Here is a 14,599-nt window from a genome sequence, read left to right as displayed (position 1 = left end):
CAAGTCTTAAAAGTGTTTTATCCTGGTCATAGAAATGAATGACCCCGTCTCTAAGTTTCAATTGACCAAAGTGACTCCATAAGTGCCTGGTCATACGCGATGTATTTCACACAGCGTTATATGGGGGTCTGTGTCCTAGGCTTAACCATTGGAAAGCTGGAGCTATTTCTTGGTCTTGCTCCTGTGCTTGCGCAATCTCACCCATTGTCAAACCACTAGAGGCACGAACATCGATAGTGGCAACCTTCGGCGCATCGGTCAACTGGTCTTCGCCTATTCGACTAAGAGCGTCTGCATTTTTATGTTTGACACCCGGACGATGTATTAGATTAAAGTCGTATTGTGACAGGTGCTCGACCCATCGGGCACACTGGCCTTAGAGGTCTTTAGACTGATATAGCCACTTAAGAGAAGCGTGGTCAGTGCGCAAAGTGAAAGCTTGGCCTAGGAGGTAGCAGCGAAATAACTTGGTGGCATGAACGACCGCTAATAATTCTTTGCGAGTGGTGGAATAATTTCGTTCTGTTTTGGTTAAAATCCTGCTGCCATAGGCTATAACGTGTTCTTTTCCCTCGTGCCACTGCGCTAACACGCATCCAATGGCAAAATCGACGCGTCGCTGTCTAATACGAAAGGCTTCTGGAAATCAAGGTAGCGAAGGACTGGTGATCTTATCAAAGAAGATTTTAGTTTTGGCGAAGCTTGTCTCGACTTTTCTGTTAGACGGTGAAGCGGCGCAGCTATTTTGGCATAATCACGTATGAACTTGCGGTAATACTAAGTTAAACCAACGAACTGTCGTACTTGCTTTGTATTCTTCGGGGCCGGCCATGATTTTACTGCAGCAATTTTTTCGGGGTCACATAAAACACCTTCGGCAGAAACAATGTGGCCTAAAAACTTTACCTCTTTCTTGAAAAGAGCGCACTTCTTGGGCTTAAGTGTCAGGCCCGCGTCGGCAAGTCGTTGTAGCACGCCCTCCAATAGCTCCAGATGTTCCTGAAAGGTACGCCCATACACAATGATGTCATCCAAATATGCGAGTACTCCTTGCCATTCTATGCCATTTAAAACAATACGCATTAGTCGCTGGAAACTAGCAGCGGAATTGCAAAGACCCATTGGCATCACATTGAATTCTAACAGACCCATATGGCTCGCGAAAGCGGTCTTTTCTCGGGAACTCTTATCCATAGGAATTTGCCAATACCCAAATTTTAAATCGAGTGTACTAAAATAGGTGGAGTTAGACAAAAGATCGAGGCTTTCGTCTACTCGTGGTATAGGGTAGCTGTTTTTCTTTGTCACCTTATTAAGGCCCCGATAATCAATGCAAAAACGAGTTTCACCTGACTTTTTCCTCACAAGTACGATCGGGCTCGACCATGGGGATGATGACGGACGTATAAGACCCTGGGTCTTCATCTCGTGGACGATTTCCTCTACTTTCTTCTTTTCGGGTGGTGACGAAAGGGTTGTCGTACTGGGCGAGCATCTCCGGTGTTAATCACATGCTCGGCGAGATCCGTCCGTCCTATTTCTGTTGAGTGGGTCGCGAACAATCTGCGATATTGTTGCAGTAAGGCGTGAACCCGTGCGATCTCGCTTGTTGTAAGACCGCCACCAATTTCAATTGTTTTCTTCAGTTGGGTATACGGAGCTAACGCTCTGTTGGGTAGAACAAGAAAAGTCCACGCATCCCTGGTCATTACAATAACATGTGTGTGTTAACGACTCGACTGTGACACAAGTACCACTTTGAATACATGCGACATCCCCGGATGTTAGAATGGGCGAAAGTGTGGCAACGGGAGTGCCTTCAGGCAGCTAGATAACGTCGTCGGTAAAATTCGCTATTCGAGTCTGGACTAAACAGCCTTTAGTTGTCGTTAAATATGACCTAATCTTTGCACCATATTTATCCATTATCTCGGGTCTCCATTCAATAAGTACAGAATGGGTAGGTACTGGGCGACGTTCAGAATTATGAATAAAATAAGCTGGAACACAAACCTCTGTGGACGGTTGGATCAGGACTTTATCATCGAGAAAGACGTCTCGGCTTCCAAGCTTGAATGGCATATCGAGCAGAGGTACACTGCTGTTGTCGATTTTCAAGGTCTTGTTGCGGTAACAAACGGCGCACTCCTGCGTTTCTAGGAAATCTATCCTAAGAATGCAATCGAATGAAATAGAGTCACAAACGAAAACATTCATACGTAATTCTTTAGCAGCTACTGGAAGTTGTACTGGAAGTAAACCATCCATATTTAGTTTGTGGCCGTCAGCATTGGCGAATGACAGGGTCTCGGGGCACTTCGACAAGTTACGTTTAACTTTAGCCTTTAAACAGTTCCACATTTTTCTCGTAATGATGGTAACTGCTGAACCCGTATCAACAAGGGCGCATACTGGCAGGTTCTCGATCATAATATTTATGAAGGAATGAGGCCTTTGACCAGATGCGATTTGTACGATAGGCTGTTTAGTTAAATCACCAAGGTCAAACCTGCTGACGTCCCTGTCCAGTTGTTGGTATTGGCCGGAGCCAAGGTCGGCTACCTCTTGTCGTAGATGGTCGATAGTTTCCATAAAATCACCCATTGGCGTTGGAATTCCATTTGGAAAGCTGCAAACGGGGTCTGCAGCGACACTCTCCGTCGTAGCATTACTGCTAATGTGGCCTACATCCTGTGAGGGCTGGCACGCAATGCTGGCGTGGACAGCCATCTTCGCAGCTTTAGTGAAGTCGCGCTTTATTGACGCGTCCTTACTAATTGCAGTGGCGAGTGTTCTGTCGCTCAAGCCGCGCAGTAGAACCAGATACAAAACCTCATTTTTTATAGGCTTGTCGCCGCCGTCTGGGTAAGCTTGTTCGCCAAGGGTTTGCAAACTATAAACGTATTCCCTTATGCTTTCTTTAACCATTTGACCCCTTTCTAGGAACTGGTCACGTTTATCAAAGTCACATTTTTTGCCTTTGGCCGCTGAAGCAAGTTCAATTATAGCGCTAGACGATAGTTCGTACAGGCTACTTGCGCCATCACTAATATCAAACAAAAAATCACGGTCGAGACATGTCAATAATAAATGTCTCTTAACAACTTCATTGGCTGCGATGCTCTTACAATACGATTCAAAAACTGGTAAAATCGATTTAAAATTGTCGCCTGATCTATAAAAAGGCGGTGGCAACGTGAAAGACATGCTGCATGTAGCGCTTCTCCCCTCGGCTGTAGAGTCCTGGCGTGCTCGCCATTTTGTTACGCCAAACTAATCCAGAACTCTACTTAACGGCCTGCCGACTGCTAAGCGCTGCAACGCGTGTCTTTTACTTGTTTTAAAATAAGGGACAGTAAAATGCTAAAACACTGAAACAACGAAAAGCGGCCAACGCCTCAAAAGGTGACTTAAACGTTAATTCCCAGGGTTTTCTAGAATGCAATGAACTCAAGCTAGACCCCAAACGCGACTGCCCACATTAGATTTCGTGTACCCATTCACTACAACCAGAGAAAAAAGGTGTGCGTGTCAAACGAGGTGCCAACCGAAAACGTGATAAGATAAGAAATCAAGCGTGAAAGGTGAGGTGCAAAAGTGGAAAAGCGATATAATTTATGTGAGTGAGAAAGAAAGAGGAAAACGAAAACACGCGTACAAACGATAAAACAGAGAAACAATAACACACATAGAAACTATAAATAATCGGTGCAACAATAGTAATTCATTATAACCGAAAAAACATAAATCATTTCGACGAATGTAGTAACGTTTGCTTGGCTCAGTACAAACAGAGCCGAATATAAACAAATACCTTCCCACCATCAAGCTTTGTAATGACTAAATATATTCACTTAAATTAAAATAAGTGATATATTAAATTTTGGAGAAACTAAGTGCATTGATTCGTTGATTAATGTCTGTATTTCTTAATAACGTGGAGAAGTAAAACAAGAAAAAACACGTAGAAACAATGCTAAATATTTTATAAGCATGGGGGCCACGAGGGTTGGAAGCCTTTTAAAGGGGGCCACGAGGCATAAAAGGTTGAGAACCACTGATTTAAGGTATAACGGCCATATTTAATTGCAATTTTACTAACTTAGAGATATACGATAAAATTCATCCACCGTTAGATCTATTTTTTAAACATATTTTATATAACAGGCTAGCATCAGGGGGACTCGAACTTTTATCGCGATCGATGTTTTTTTGCAATATTGCCGTTGTATTGTATGTCGTCACATCTTTTGAAACACGATAACGCAATGTTTAATTTTTTCGCTTGACTATTTTATTTGCGCTCGACATCACAGCCTTACAACTGTGGAGTAAATGCCCTCACAACACGTTTGTCAAACTCAGCTCGTGCACGAGCAATTTGTTGTGTGCCCAATGAGAAAAGCCTCCTGAATTTGCAGTTTAGCTCCAATTCAACCAATTAAACTCAATTTTTGTCGCGCTTTTAATATTTTCAAGTTGTCTCAATGATATTTCATTATAAAAGGCCCAATTGCGTTTCGTAGGGGGTGTAGGGCATAGGAAAATTACCAAAGGGGCGCGGCTGATAAAAGGTAATGAACCACTGGTCTATGCCATATACAGGTGGTTCTCAGCAGATGCTTTCATTTTTCTTTATTATTCTTTACGTTTAGATAACCATAAGGCGAAATAAGCTATAAACTATAATGCCGAAGAGAAAAACTCTGTTTACTGATGTTTTACTGCTACGCCAAAAGTATCCTTGTTTCAGAAAACGACGTATTAATTTCGAAGCTGAATGCATTACCTTTGGATGTGGCACGTTTTTCTTCAAAAGTAACAGTTCTACTTTCGTTTTACTTGCAGGCAAACAATGTCCTCTTTTTGGGTGCTGAAAATATGGTAGCCCTATATTTACTGAGCTTGGATTTGTCATAGATTTAGATGAAAACTATACAATTGGGCTCGCTATGTTGTTAGGTCATATACCACAATTCATCATTGGAAAAGTACAAACTGAAAAGACACAGAGACGCAAGCATTTTGAACACAAAAACAAGTCGAAATCCTTTTTCAAACATCAAACACGACATTTCGCTAAGCAAAAGCAAAAATTTGATCAATTGATGAAGGCATTTTCTTATTAACCTCTGTATGCATAACTAAAAATAGCTCATGTCCTTGTGTCTCAAAGGGAGCCCATTTACTTTGGCAGTAACCGTTGCTAAACCGTGTTTAGAGGTAGCAGCGCAAGAGATTCATGGAGGAGCTAAAGATGTGGTCAAAGTGCAAAAGCTAGCATTGTCCGATAATACGAGGCAAAGGAGATGTTCAATGATCGCTGCATCACTAAAAATCTGTTCTAGCGAAGCTTTGTCATGTGCCCTGCTTCGGGCTTCAATTAGATGAAACGACTGACATTACCAGTCAAGCTCAAATGATCGTTTATGTTCGCTTTCCAAACACAGAACGCAAAAAATTTTAGATCACTATCTGTTTTGTCTTCCTACTGGCATAAACACTACTGCTTTAAGTATATTTTCAAAAGTAAACAATTCCTTCTCCGAACATGCAGTAAACTGGTGCAAGTGCAAGGCTGTATCCACCGACGGCGCCAGGGCTATGGTCGAAGCGCGTAACGGGGTAGTTGCTCTCATAAAGCAAGTCACAACGGAGGTTGTGTATATTTCAACAGGTAGGAAAAGAAAACTAACGAGGATTCCCTCAGTAACGGCGAGTGAAGCGGGATGTGCCCATCGCCGAATCCGCGCGCTTTTGGAGTGCGCGGAATTGTGGCGTACGGAATTCGTCACGGCGCGCTTCGCCGGTCGCCCGCGTCCTTCTGATCGAGGCCTTTTCCCAGAGCGGGTGTCAGGCCCATGGCGGCGACAGGCGGGCGCGCTACGGCGTCTTCCCAGAGTCGGGTTGTTTGGGAATGTAGCCCAAAGCGGGTGGTAAACTCCATCTAAGGCTAAATACATTGCATAGCGTCAGGTCGCTTATAGATTTAATGTACGTTCAAATAATTCAGCATAGCTCGCTTTAAATGAAATAGCTTACAGCGGAGTAAAAACACGTGTTGCCAGTAAGGAGTGCATCGTTGACTGGATTGCAGTACAATTCGGATGCGACTAACGTCCAGGAAAAACGAATGCGTTGGGGATTAAAACTGGCCAGTTAACGAGCAGGATGCAGGGAAAGGAAAATGTGACAGAAAGACTTTAGCAGAATTTTAGCACACGCACAACGAACACAGTAAATAACAAATACAGACGCTGGCTCCTCTACAGTTGTATGTATTCACTGCATTTTACACCGCGAAGCATTGATAGCCAAAAAACTTGGCAATGAAGATGAAAACTGCCAACTCGCGATTTCTAATGTCATTAAAATTGTGACCACAATACTAAAAACAAAATCGTATCGCGCTTTTAATGAACTTGTCAGCGAAATGGAAGATGACGGGCGTCTTGTTTATTATTCCAAAGTTAGGTGGCTCTCCCGTGGAAGAGTAAGGGAAAGAGTGTGGAAACGGCGAGGGGAACTTGTTGTGTGGTTCAATGGACAAGACGACAATAGAGCTAATTTGTTTCAAGATATGTTTTGGCTAGCTAGGCTAGCTTATCTAGTTAAAATATTCGATATGCCTAATGAGCTCAATACCACTTTACAAGGAAAAGGAATTGATAAATTCAAAGCTACCTCCAAAATCGCATCATTCAAGCAAAAGTTCAATGTTTGGAAAAATAAATTTCTAGTAACAACCTGAACAGTTTGAAAACCCTGCAGACCTTCGTGTCTGCATGTAAATGAAAAAAACAGAGAATAAGCTGGAGAGACGTATCATCAAGGCGGCGAGCTCTCATTTGCACACACTGCTTGAGAGGTTTGAAGCTTATTTTCCAAGTCATCAGGAAGCAGAAATAAAATCAGAGCTGTGGATTTTGAACCCCTTTGGCGAACAGCAGCCTCCGGGAACTTTAGATCATATTCTTGAAAAAGGCTTACCATATGTTCTCTTTTATAGGAGGATTTGTACTCTTTTTTCAAAAAAAGTGAACGGTCCTCCGAGGACGCTCAAAAATGCCCAAATGTCCTCTTTTTTTCATTTCGAGTTAGTTGCCTATACTTTCAACAGGACGCTTAGGCGAGACGTATTTATTTCCAAAAAAATACTGCAGTCATGAAACATGCTAAATTGCTTGCTTAAAAAGGTTTTACAACAAATTACCCTACTAGCCCTACCTTCTTAATTGTTATTGCAAACATTGCGCCAAAAGAATTGCAACAGAACCTCACATGTAAAAACAGCTTCTCACATGTTTTGTACCTTTCTTTGCTTTGTTTTTGTAACTTTTGCCTCCAACTACTAAGGAACTGTAAAACATCATCAAAGTCAAAGATAACAATTTTACTTTCATTTTACTCGTCGTCAAAAACGTCATTTTTGGGTGCTGAAAATCTGGTAGCCCCATCTTAAAAACGATTTCCGTCAACAAGTGTTTTTGAATCGTGAAAAACACTCTGAATGCTTTTGTTCCCAATTGGGCTGAAATTTTCACAAATATTCAGCAGCAACGAGTCATTAATCACGTGCATTAACGACTGCTAATTCTCTTTGTGTATAAATGGTCGTTGTTATTCTTGTCGTTGTTAATTAAGGTAAATCTATTGCAGCATAAGCTATCTATATTTATATCGGTAAAGGCTCACGGTTTCAATACACAAATTATTTCATTGTAATTTTAGAAATAGGGGAAACTAAAGGGTGCAAACTTACTGTGCTTGTTTCGTGCGGATAAAACTTTTCCAAAAATAAAGTGCGGACAGTTCTTTTAAAGATTGAAAAGCGCTGCACTAGGGAACAGTCATTCGTTTTTCTGGCATGCGATACTGATGAGCTTGTATAGCACAGTTACCTTGGACATAATCTTTGTAGTTTTGCCATCAAAAATTTAAAATAACAACAAAAGAGAACTATTTTCTGCTCTTAAAACCATAAAAAAAATGTTAGATCGCAATTAAATTAAAATTGAACATCAACGTATTTATACAGGATGAAAATGCACCTCAGCTTCCACCGGCAAACAACCAGCCAATCAATGTCCTGCCTGTAAACATTGGTGATGTTTACGGTCATCAAGGTCCCATACAAAACCTCCATGGCGACGTTCATATATATGGCCAGCTACCGGGACCTGAAGTGGTTTCCGACTCAACAGCGACCTCATCTGACAAAGGTTGGTGATAACTTCAATTTAAAACTAATGACCAAGTGTGGGTGGCGCCATAGCAGGGCTGCGGAGTCGGAGTCGGGACGCGTGTAAGAACACGTAAGACTAGCCGAGTCCCGAGTTGTACGTGCGCATGCGCAGTACCATATTACAGAACTAATATAGTCACCAACTGTAAATCGTAAAGGCTAAATAGCATATGGTCAGGGGCGTATCTAGAAATTCAAAAAGGGGTTCCGAATTTTTAACTTAGGGAATTCCCCGTTGTTTTTTCGTCTGACGTTAATGACGTCATAAAATAGTGACGGATATAACGTCATAAAATAGCGGTGGTAATGACGTCACAATAAGGAAAAAAATCATTCAAAACAGCCAATTAACGTCCAGCAAAAGCGAACATTTAGACGCAAAGCGAACACGTGCGTTATCGACAATCCTGCCAGGCGCCAGCTGCGAAACCGCTTAGTGTGCAATCGTTAACTTCAGGCGAAAATCTAAACCACTACCGTGAAATATATGTGATTGATTTTGGTGGATCCAAGTACGGGACCACCCTAAATTACAAGCAAGTCTGTCGCCACCTGCAATACTAAACGGAGATCGTTTTTCCCGGGTGTTTTTCGATTAGCGCGACATATCAAACTACTTCGAATAAACGGTATAACTTTAATAGTTAGTTAATCTAGTTCAGCGTTCGATAACCGTTATAAGTTTGGGCGCACCTGGCGAGCCAAGCAAGCGCGATTTTTTTTGGTATAACGGCATTTCTTTTAAATTTCTTTTTTATTACATTGCCGAAAATAAAAATGTTAAAAAATATGTGTCAAATATTTTTGAATACGTTTACGGTGTGTCCGCGACGCACTCGGCAGCTTTCCACGGCGTAACGGTAAAGAAGCGCTGATCTAGTTCAAAATGCAGCATGAAAACGTTAACAAACCGGACGTAGTGAAATCATTCGCGCGAAGCGCGAAAATTTTTCGCACTTACGTAGTTAAAATAGTCAAAAAGTAATTGAAATAAACTTGTATATAGTTTGTCAAAGAGGCGACGGGCCCGATGAATTACAGTAGGTTGCCGACCCCAGTCTTACACCAACATCTGATATTAACGCAGACAACTAACAGCGACCAACATCAGCACCGTCTAACTTGACGTTTTCAGAGAGAAAAACCGCTTGATTTATATTATTAATTGTCGAACACACACTTGCTGATCAGCCAACCCGAACGAATAACAATAGGCGTAAGAGAAAAACTATCGAGCCTTTACGGTCGACTAAACAAAAGACGAAAAATGGCGTTTTGCGTTTGATTTTGGTTTCGCATTTGGTCAAGACGCGTGACCCAATTCCATTAAAAAACACGCAGCTTCGGACGGTGAGTAAAACTCCGACAAAAACGAACAAAAAACGATGATGTCACTTACGAAAAGGGATACGCCACTGTATATGGTGTATATTTCCCAACCATGTATTGTGAATTATATGAACCCCTATAAGCGGTTGCAGAATAACCACCGTATTTAATTACGTAATGGGTGAAATAAAGGCTGTGGAGTCAGGGATGGACTCGGGACGAAATGTCACATTTGACCGGAGTCGGACTCGGGTTTACTTTTTTGGCCGGAGTCGGACTCGGGTTATTTTTAAGCGACTCCGCAGCCCGGCACAACAGTAGTGATATCTTTGCGTGCATTGAGCCCAACCCCTTAAACGCGACTGTTTTTGCGAGTTATCATTATGGATTTGAAAAATATTTATTTTGATAGATTTTTGTTGACATTAAAAGCGGCTACAATAGAGCAGTGTGCGTAACCAGGGAATATTTCACCGTAGGTATAAATTGACGTCATTCGTACCACATAGTGACATCTTTGCGTGTAATTAACCCAACCCCTTAAACGCGACTGTATTTCAAGTTGCTTGTGTTGGACTTCAAACACATTTGGTTTTGATCGGCCTTTCTTAAAGTTTGAAAGCGTCTAGATTAAAGCAGTGTGTTTAGCCAGGTTATATTTCACCGTGCGTACGAATTGACGTCAGTCGGCAATACCTTTATGACTTATAATGAATACAAACTGATAAAACACAATCATCATATACTAGTAATTAGGCCTAAAATTATGATTCGCATGTGGCTTTAAAGCACATTAGCAGCTGGACAGCAATGGTTGCGTTGTTTGGAATACAAAAATTAAAAAAAAAATCCCCATTTTAAACAATATAATAGAATCCCCATTTTAAACCTTTTCCGGACAAAATAAGCGTTTTTTAACCGATTAGTGTCATTTTAAGGGTTTTTGCATTTACCTATAATTAACGGCAAAAAGTAGGTCATGGGGGAGGGGTATGGCTTCGTTCCATTTAAGTTGTTATACGACGGCGTTCAATTAGTCCCATAATGATGGTAATGTCGTTTGCTAGAACGATTTCCAATATTGCTGATCCCAGTATAAGCCTTTTGCTTGTTAAAGAGTTCTTAAGTTGGAGATACATCAAAAGTGATTAGCGATTATACAATAAATAAAACAGTGTAGGTAACTTGGTATAGGCCCTAAAGCAAAATCAGTTGCTGACAAAACAACACACATTAATTTTGGAAATAAAAAAACGTTTATTAATATAACTGAGCAAAGTCAGCCTACGCTTACAGAAGGCATTTCTAGCTTATCGTTTGCTCGCGATTCGAGTTGAAGTAAATTAAACACTAGGCGTTAACCATTTACTAACTGTTCGGTGGCTGGGATAAACTAAGCGTGCAGAGCAAAATGTTACGCTACATATTCTACCAAGAAAGTTATACATTCATGCTAGTTAACTCACATCATAAAACAAAATGTATTTCATTCGTTAAAGAATAGTTTTTTTCCAGCAACATCATGGCAAGAAAAGTCTCAGGAAGCAGCTGATAAGGTCATCGGAACTCTACCAAGCAACCCAGTCCCTCTTGACATCATTCGGGATTCGCAAGCACCTTTGGAGGAGTTTGGTTTAAAAGGGTTGAAGCAACTCAGAGAAAAACAGGTCAACTCAACCATTCTTAAACTCAACCAACTATTTCCTGCTGCAAAACAAGAAGCAATCGATGAAGCCAAAAGTAAGAAATTTAGAAATAAAGCAGCATATGACGATTACGTTGAGAGGCATGGCAACGTGGTCGGTATGACTGGAATAGCTGGAATTGGAAAAACTACTGCTATTATACAGACACTAACGGAGCTTGCAGATGAATTACCTGCAGATCAAAAGGGATATTGGCTTTTTAAATACTTGAAGACTTTAGATCTTAATAAAAAAATGGGCGTTTTGGAATTGCTGTCATCCGACCCAAGCTGGAAACACACAAAAGAAATAGATGATCAAATACTGGAAAGACTTTCCAAATCCAACAAGCTGTTTATCTTCCTGGATGGTTTGGACGAACCTAGGTTCAAGGATCTTGACTTGGATGCTCCAGTGATCGGATTGTACGATCGCGCAACGCCGATGGTCATTTTGCAAAACCTACTCCGTGGCGACATTCTTCCAAATGCTCACAAGCTGCTTACTTCACGACCGGGAGCTTTTCTCAAGCTACACCCAAGTTGCAAGCCCCACTTTGTAGTCAAGGTAATCGGCTTCAACGAAAGCTCTCAAGATTTGTATTTCCGACAAATTTGCCCAAAGAAAGAAGAATATGAGAAGGTCACCAAGTCACTTGATCAAAACCCACATGCAAAGGCTTTGTGCTTTCTTCCTATGTTTGCAAAAACCGTCGCTCCTTACATCATAAAGCATGGCACTAAAGATGGCAATTTTACTCTCACAGATGTGTTTGCGGCTTTTGTGGCTGATTGCATTCGCTCGCCTAAGTTTAAGGAACATCCAAGAATTTTGCGCAAACTTTCAGACTTGGCTTTATACGGAATGCTCAACGACAAGATCATGTTCGACGAAGAAGTCTTTGATGAAGTCGGACTTAATTCTGAAGGAAAGGAGGACTTTCTTAACATGCAAGTTTTCTCTAGCGACCTCAACCTTCGTATACTGGAAGGGGATAAAGTATTCTTCTTTATTCATTTGCTGTGGCAAGAATTTTTTACATCACTCAAGCTGTTGTTCGATACAGACCTGGCTACATTTTCTGGGCTGCTACAAAGCATGGAAAGTAATACGTGGGAAATGGTGCTTCGGTTTCTTTTCGGGTTGCTAAACACGGGACTCCACCAAAAGCTAAAGCCTATTTTTAAAATCTCTTCCACCTATGTTGCTTGCAAGAAAAGTTTGCTGAAAGGCCTGATTGATTCGCTTGGATCTCTTTTGTCAAACAATGACGCGAGCTTTAACTCCAATTTGTTTAAGCTTTGTAGTTTGGCGCAGGAATCAAACGATGAAGAAATCACCGCGAAAGTGGCCGATTCCCTCCCTGGAGAGCTTCGTATAAAGTGTGGAACGATCCTTCCCAGTGAAGTGTCAAGTCTCTGCCACGTGCTTCGAGCAACACAAAGAGAGCTGGTCATCAGCATCGGGGAAATTTACAACAACTCAGTCACATTTACCGGCAACGGTTTAGAAATGTTGATGGAGACTATGGCGAGAACCAAACACAAGGTTTGTGAAGTTTTACTGTTGTTTTAAGTTTTAATTTTTATACACTATTTTCAAAAAGTGCAACAAAGCAGCGAAAAACGCTAAACGAACCCTGCACCGTTTTAAAGCCACACAACATTTAACTTTCTGAAGCAGGAGTCGGCAACCTTTTTCTAGTCGCGGACCTGACCAAAATTTAAAAAGGGCTCGGCGAGCCGTAATAAATATAAACTTAAAAGTTTCCTAAAATGTTCAGTTTTGTGCGCGAAAAAAATCTTGAAAAAAAGGACGGTAAAGCGTTTGCGCCAAACGCGAAGAAAAGCGTTTGTGGATTAAAATCGATTAAACATTTTGCAAATATTTGATGTTCCCGGGGGTAGCGAAAGGACGTGAAGTTCGTCGAGTCTGCTGCCGCCGATAATCATAGTCTAATCATAAGCGACATTAATGGTTCTCTATTTGGTTATGGGTTATAGTTGGGATAACTAATGTCTGTTAACTGTAATTGAACCTTTCAATGTTGGTTGTTACCGACAATCAAATACCAGGGTGGAATAATTCTGGATTAAGGTGTAAATTCATTAATCGCAATATAAAAGTGAAAATAATGATATGCGCTAAGATAGCGTAACGTCCATTGTGATAGTACTAGTTCATGTACGTCGCATTTGGGCCGAAAAAAAAATGCACAAAAAGTGCGCAAAATTTTCACATTAAAAAAATGTTTATAAAATAGACAATAAATTTTGGCAACGGCCTCTTGCCAAGTATGTAAAAGAGGTGGAGGGCCGGATAAATTATATTGGCGGGGTTGCCGACCCCTGCTCTTAAAGGTACTTTAAACTTCTATCGCCACATGATGGCAGTAGAGTGGCCCCGAGTTTTTTGACATTAGTGGACAACTTGTTTTTTTGCAACGGTTCGCTTTCCTGTTGTTTACCGAGAATTGATGGCACATACATTGCTGTATAGACGGCAAAAAATATTCATGGTCTGATGTTACGATGTTTAAATAGCGTTATTATGCCGAAAAACAGACCGCCATTGCCCGCCTTTGAGATTAAACCGGTGAAATTAGAACAAATAACCAACGCGGTTTGTACAACTTTATTGCGTAATAAAATGGGCGACTTTAATTGAGTCTACTTAGCTAAAAACGCAAAACGCAATTTTTTTGGATTTTATACACTAATATTTTTCTGTTTTTTTTTTCTAATATAACACTCCTAATTGGCGCTACAAATTATGACTTAACAGTTTTTAATTTTGTTAATACACATTAGTGTTTGGGATGTTATACTCCGCAACCCCCGACCCCTTCGTAGTCACTGTCTCCCCTAAAGCGTTAAACGCTTCCACCCCCCAGCAAGTATCTATTTTTTTTAATTCCGTATCCAGATTTTAATATTTCGTTGATGATAATAACTGGAAACGTTTTAACGCGAGTTTCGTGTTTAATGAGGAGATAATTAATTTACAAATACAAAAGAAAAGTATTAAATAAAACAAAGTTCAAGCAAGCGAATTTTTAGGAGCAATAACTACAGTTTGAGTTTAAAACTGTTCGTATCTCATGCCTTAACAATGGGCGTACTTAAAGCCGAGTAACTAGGAATTTCAGTAAAACTGTTTCTAAGTGCAACATTTTAGCTTTACAAGCGACTAAATTAATTACAGTTTACAATAAAACGTCATATTGACCCGCAGTTTTGCTTCGGCGACTTGGCTTACACTTTTTAAAGCACGTCATTGACTAAAGGTAGCCAACAATGGCGGACGAGGCAAACTGATCGGCGCATAACTTTAAAAACCT

General features: G+C 40.9%; 2 protein-coding genes across 2 annotated transcripts in view; both read left to right on the top strand.

The window, feature by feature from the left end:
• Positions 1-14,599, top strand: part of LOC146137300 (NACHT, LRR and PYD domains-containing protein 12-like) — a 180,668-nt gene that overhangs the window by 45,055 nt on the left and 121,014 nt on the right. The window lies entirely within an intron of this gene.
• The window catches only part of LOC146137303 (NACHT, LRR and PYD domains-containing protein 12-like), a 28,769-nt gene that overhangs the window by 4,503 nt on the left and 9,667 nt on the right, over positions 1-14,599 (top strand). The window contains exons 2-3 of the mRNA XM_083393706.1: positions 8,039-8,222; positions 11,090-12,807. Of these exons, the coding sequence (XP_083249832.1) occupies positions 8,039-8,222; positions 11,090-12,807 (1,902 nt within the window). The remainder of the gene's footprint in view (positions 1-8,038; positions 8,223-11,089; positions 12,808-14,599) is intronic.

The sequence above is a fragment of the Ascidiella aspersa genome, chromosome 7 (assembly GCF_963924565.1).
Source record: "Ascidiella aspersa chromosome 7, kaAscAspe10.2, whole genome shotgun sequence".
Lineage (NCBI taxonomy): Eukaryota > Metazoa > Chordata > Ascidiacea > Phlebobranchia > Ascidiidae > Ascidiella > Ascidiella aspersa.
Note: the sequence above shows the minus strand (reverse complement) of the source record. Positions and strands in the feature narration are given on the sequence as shown.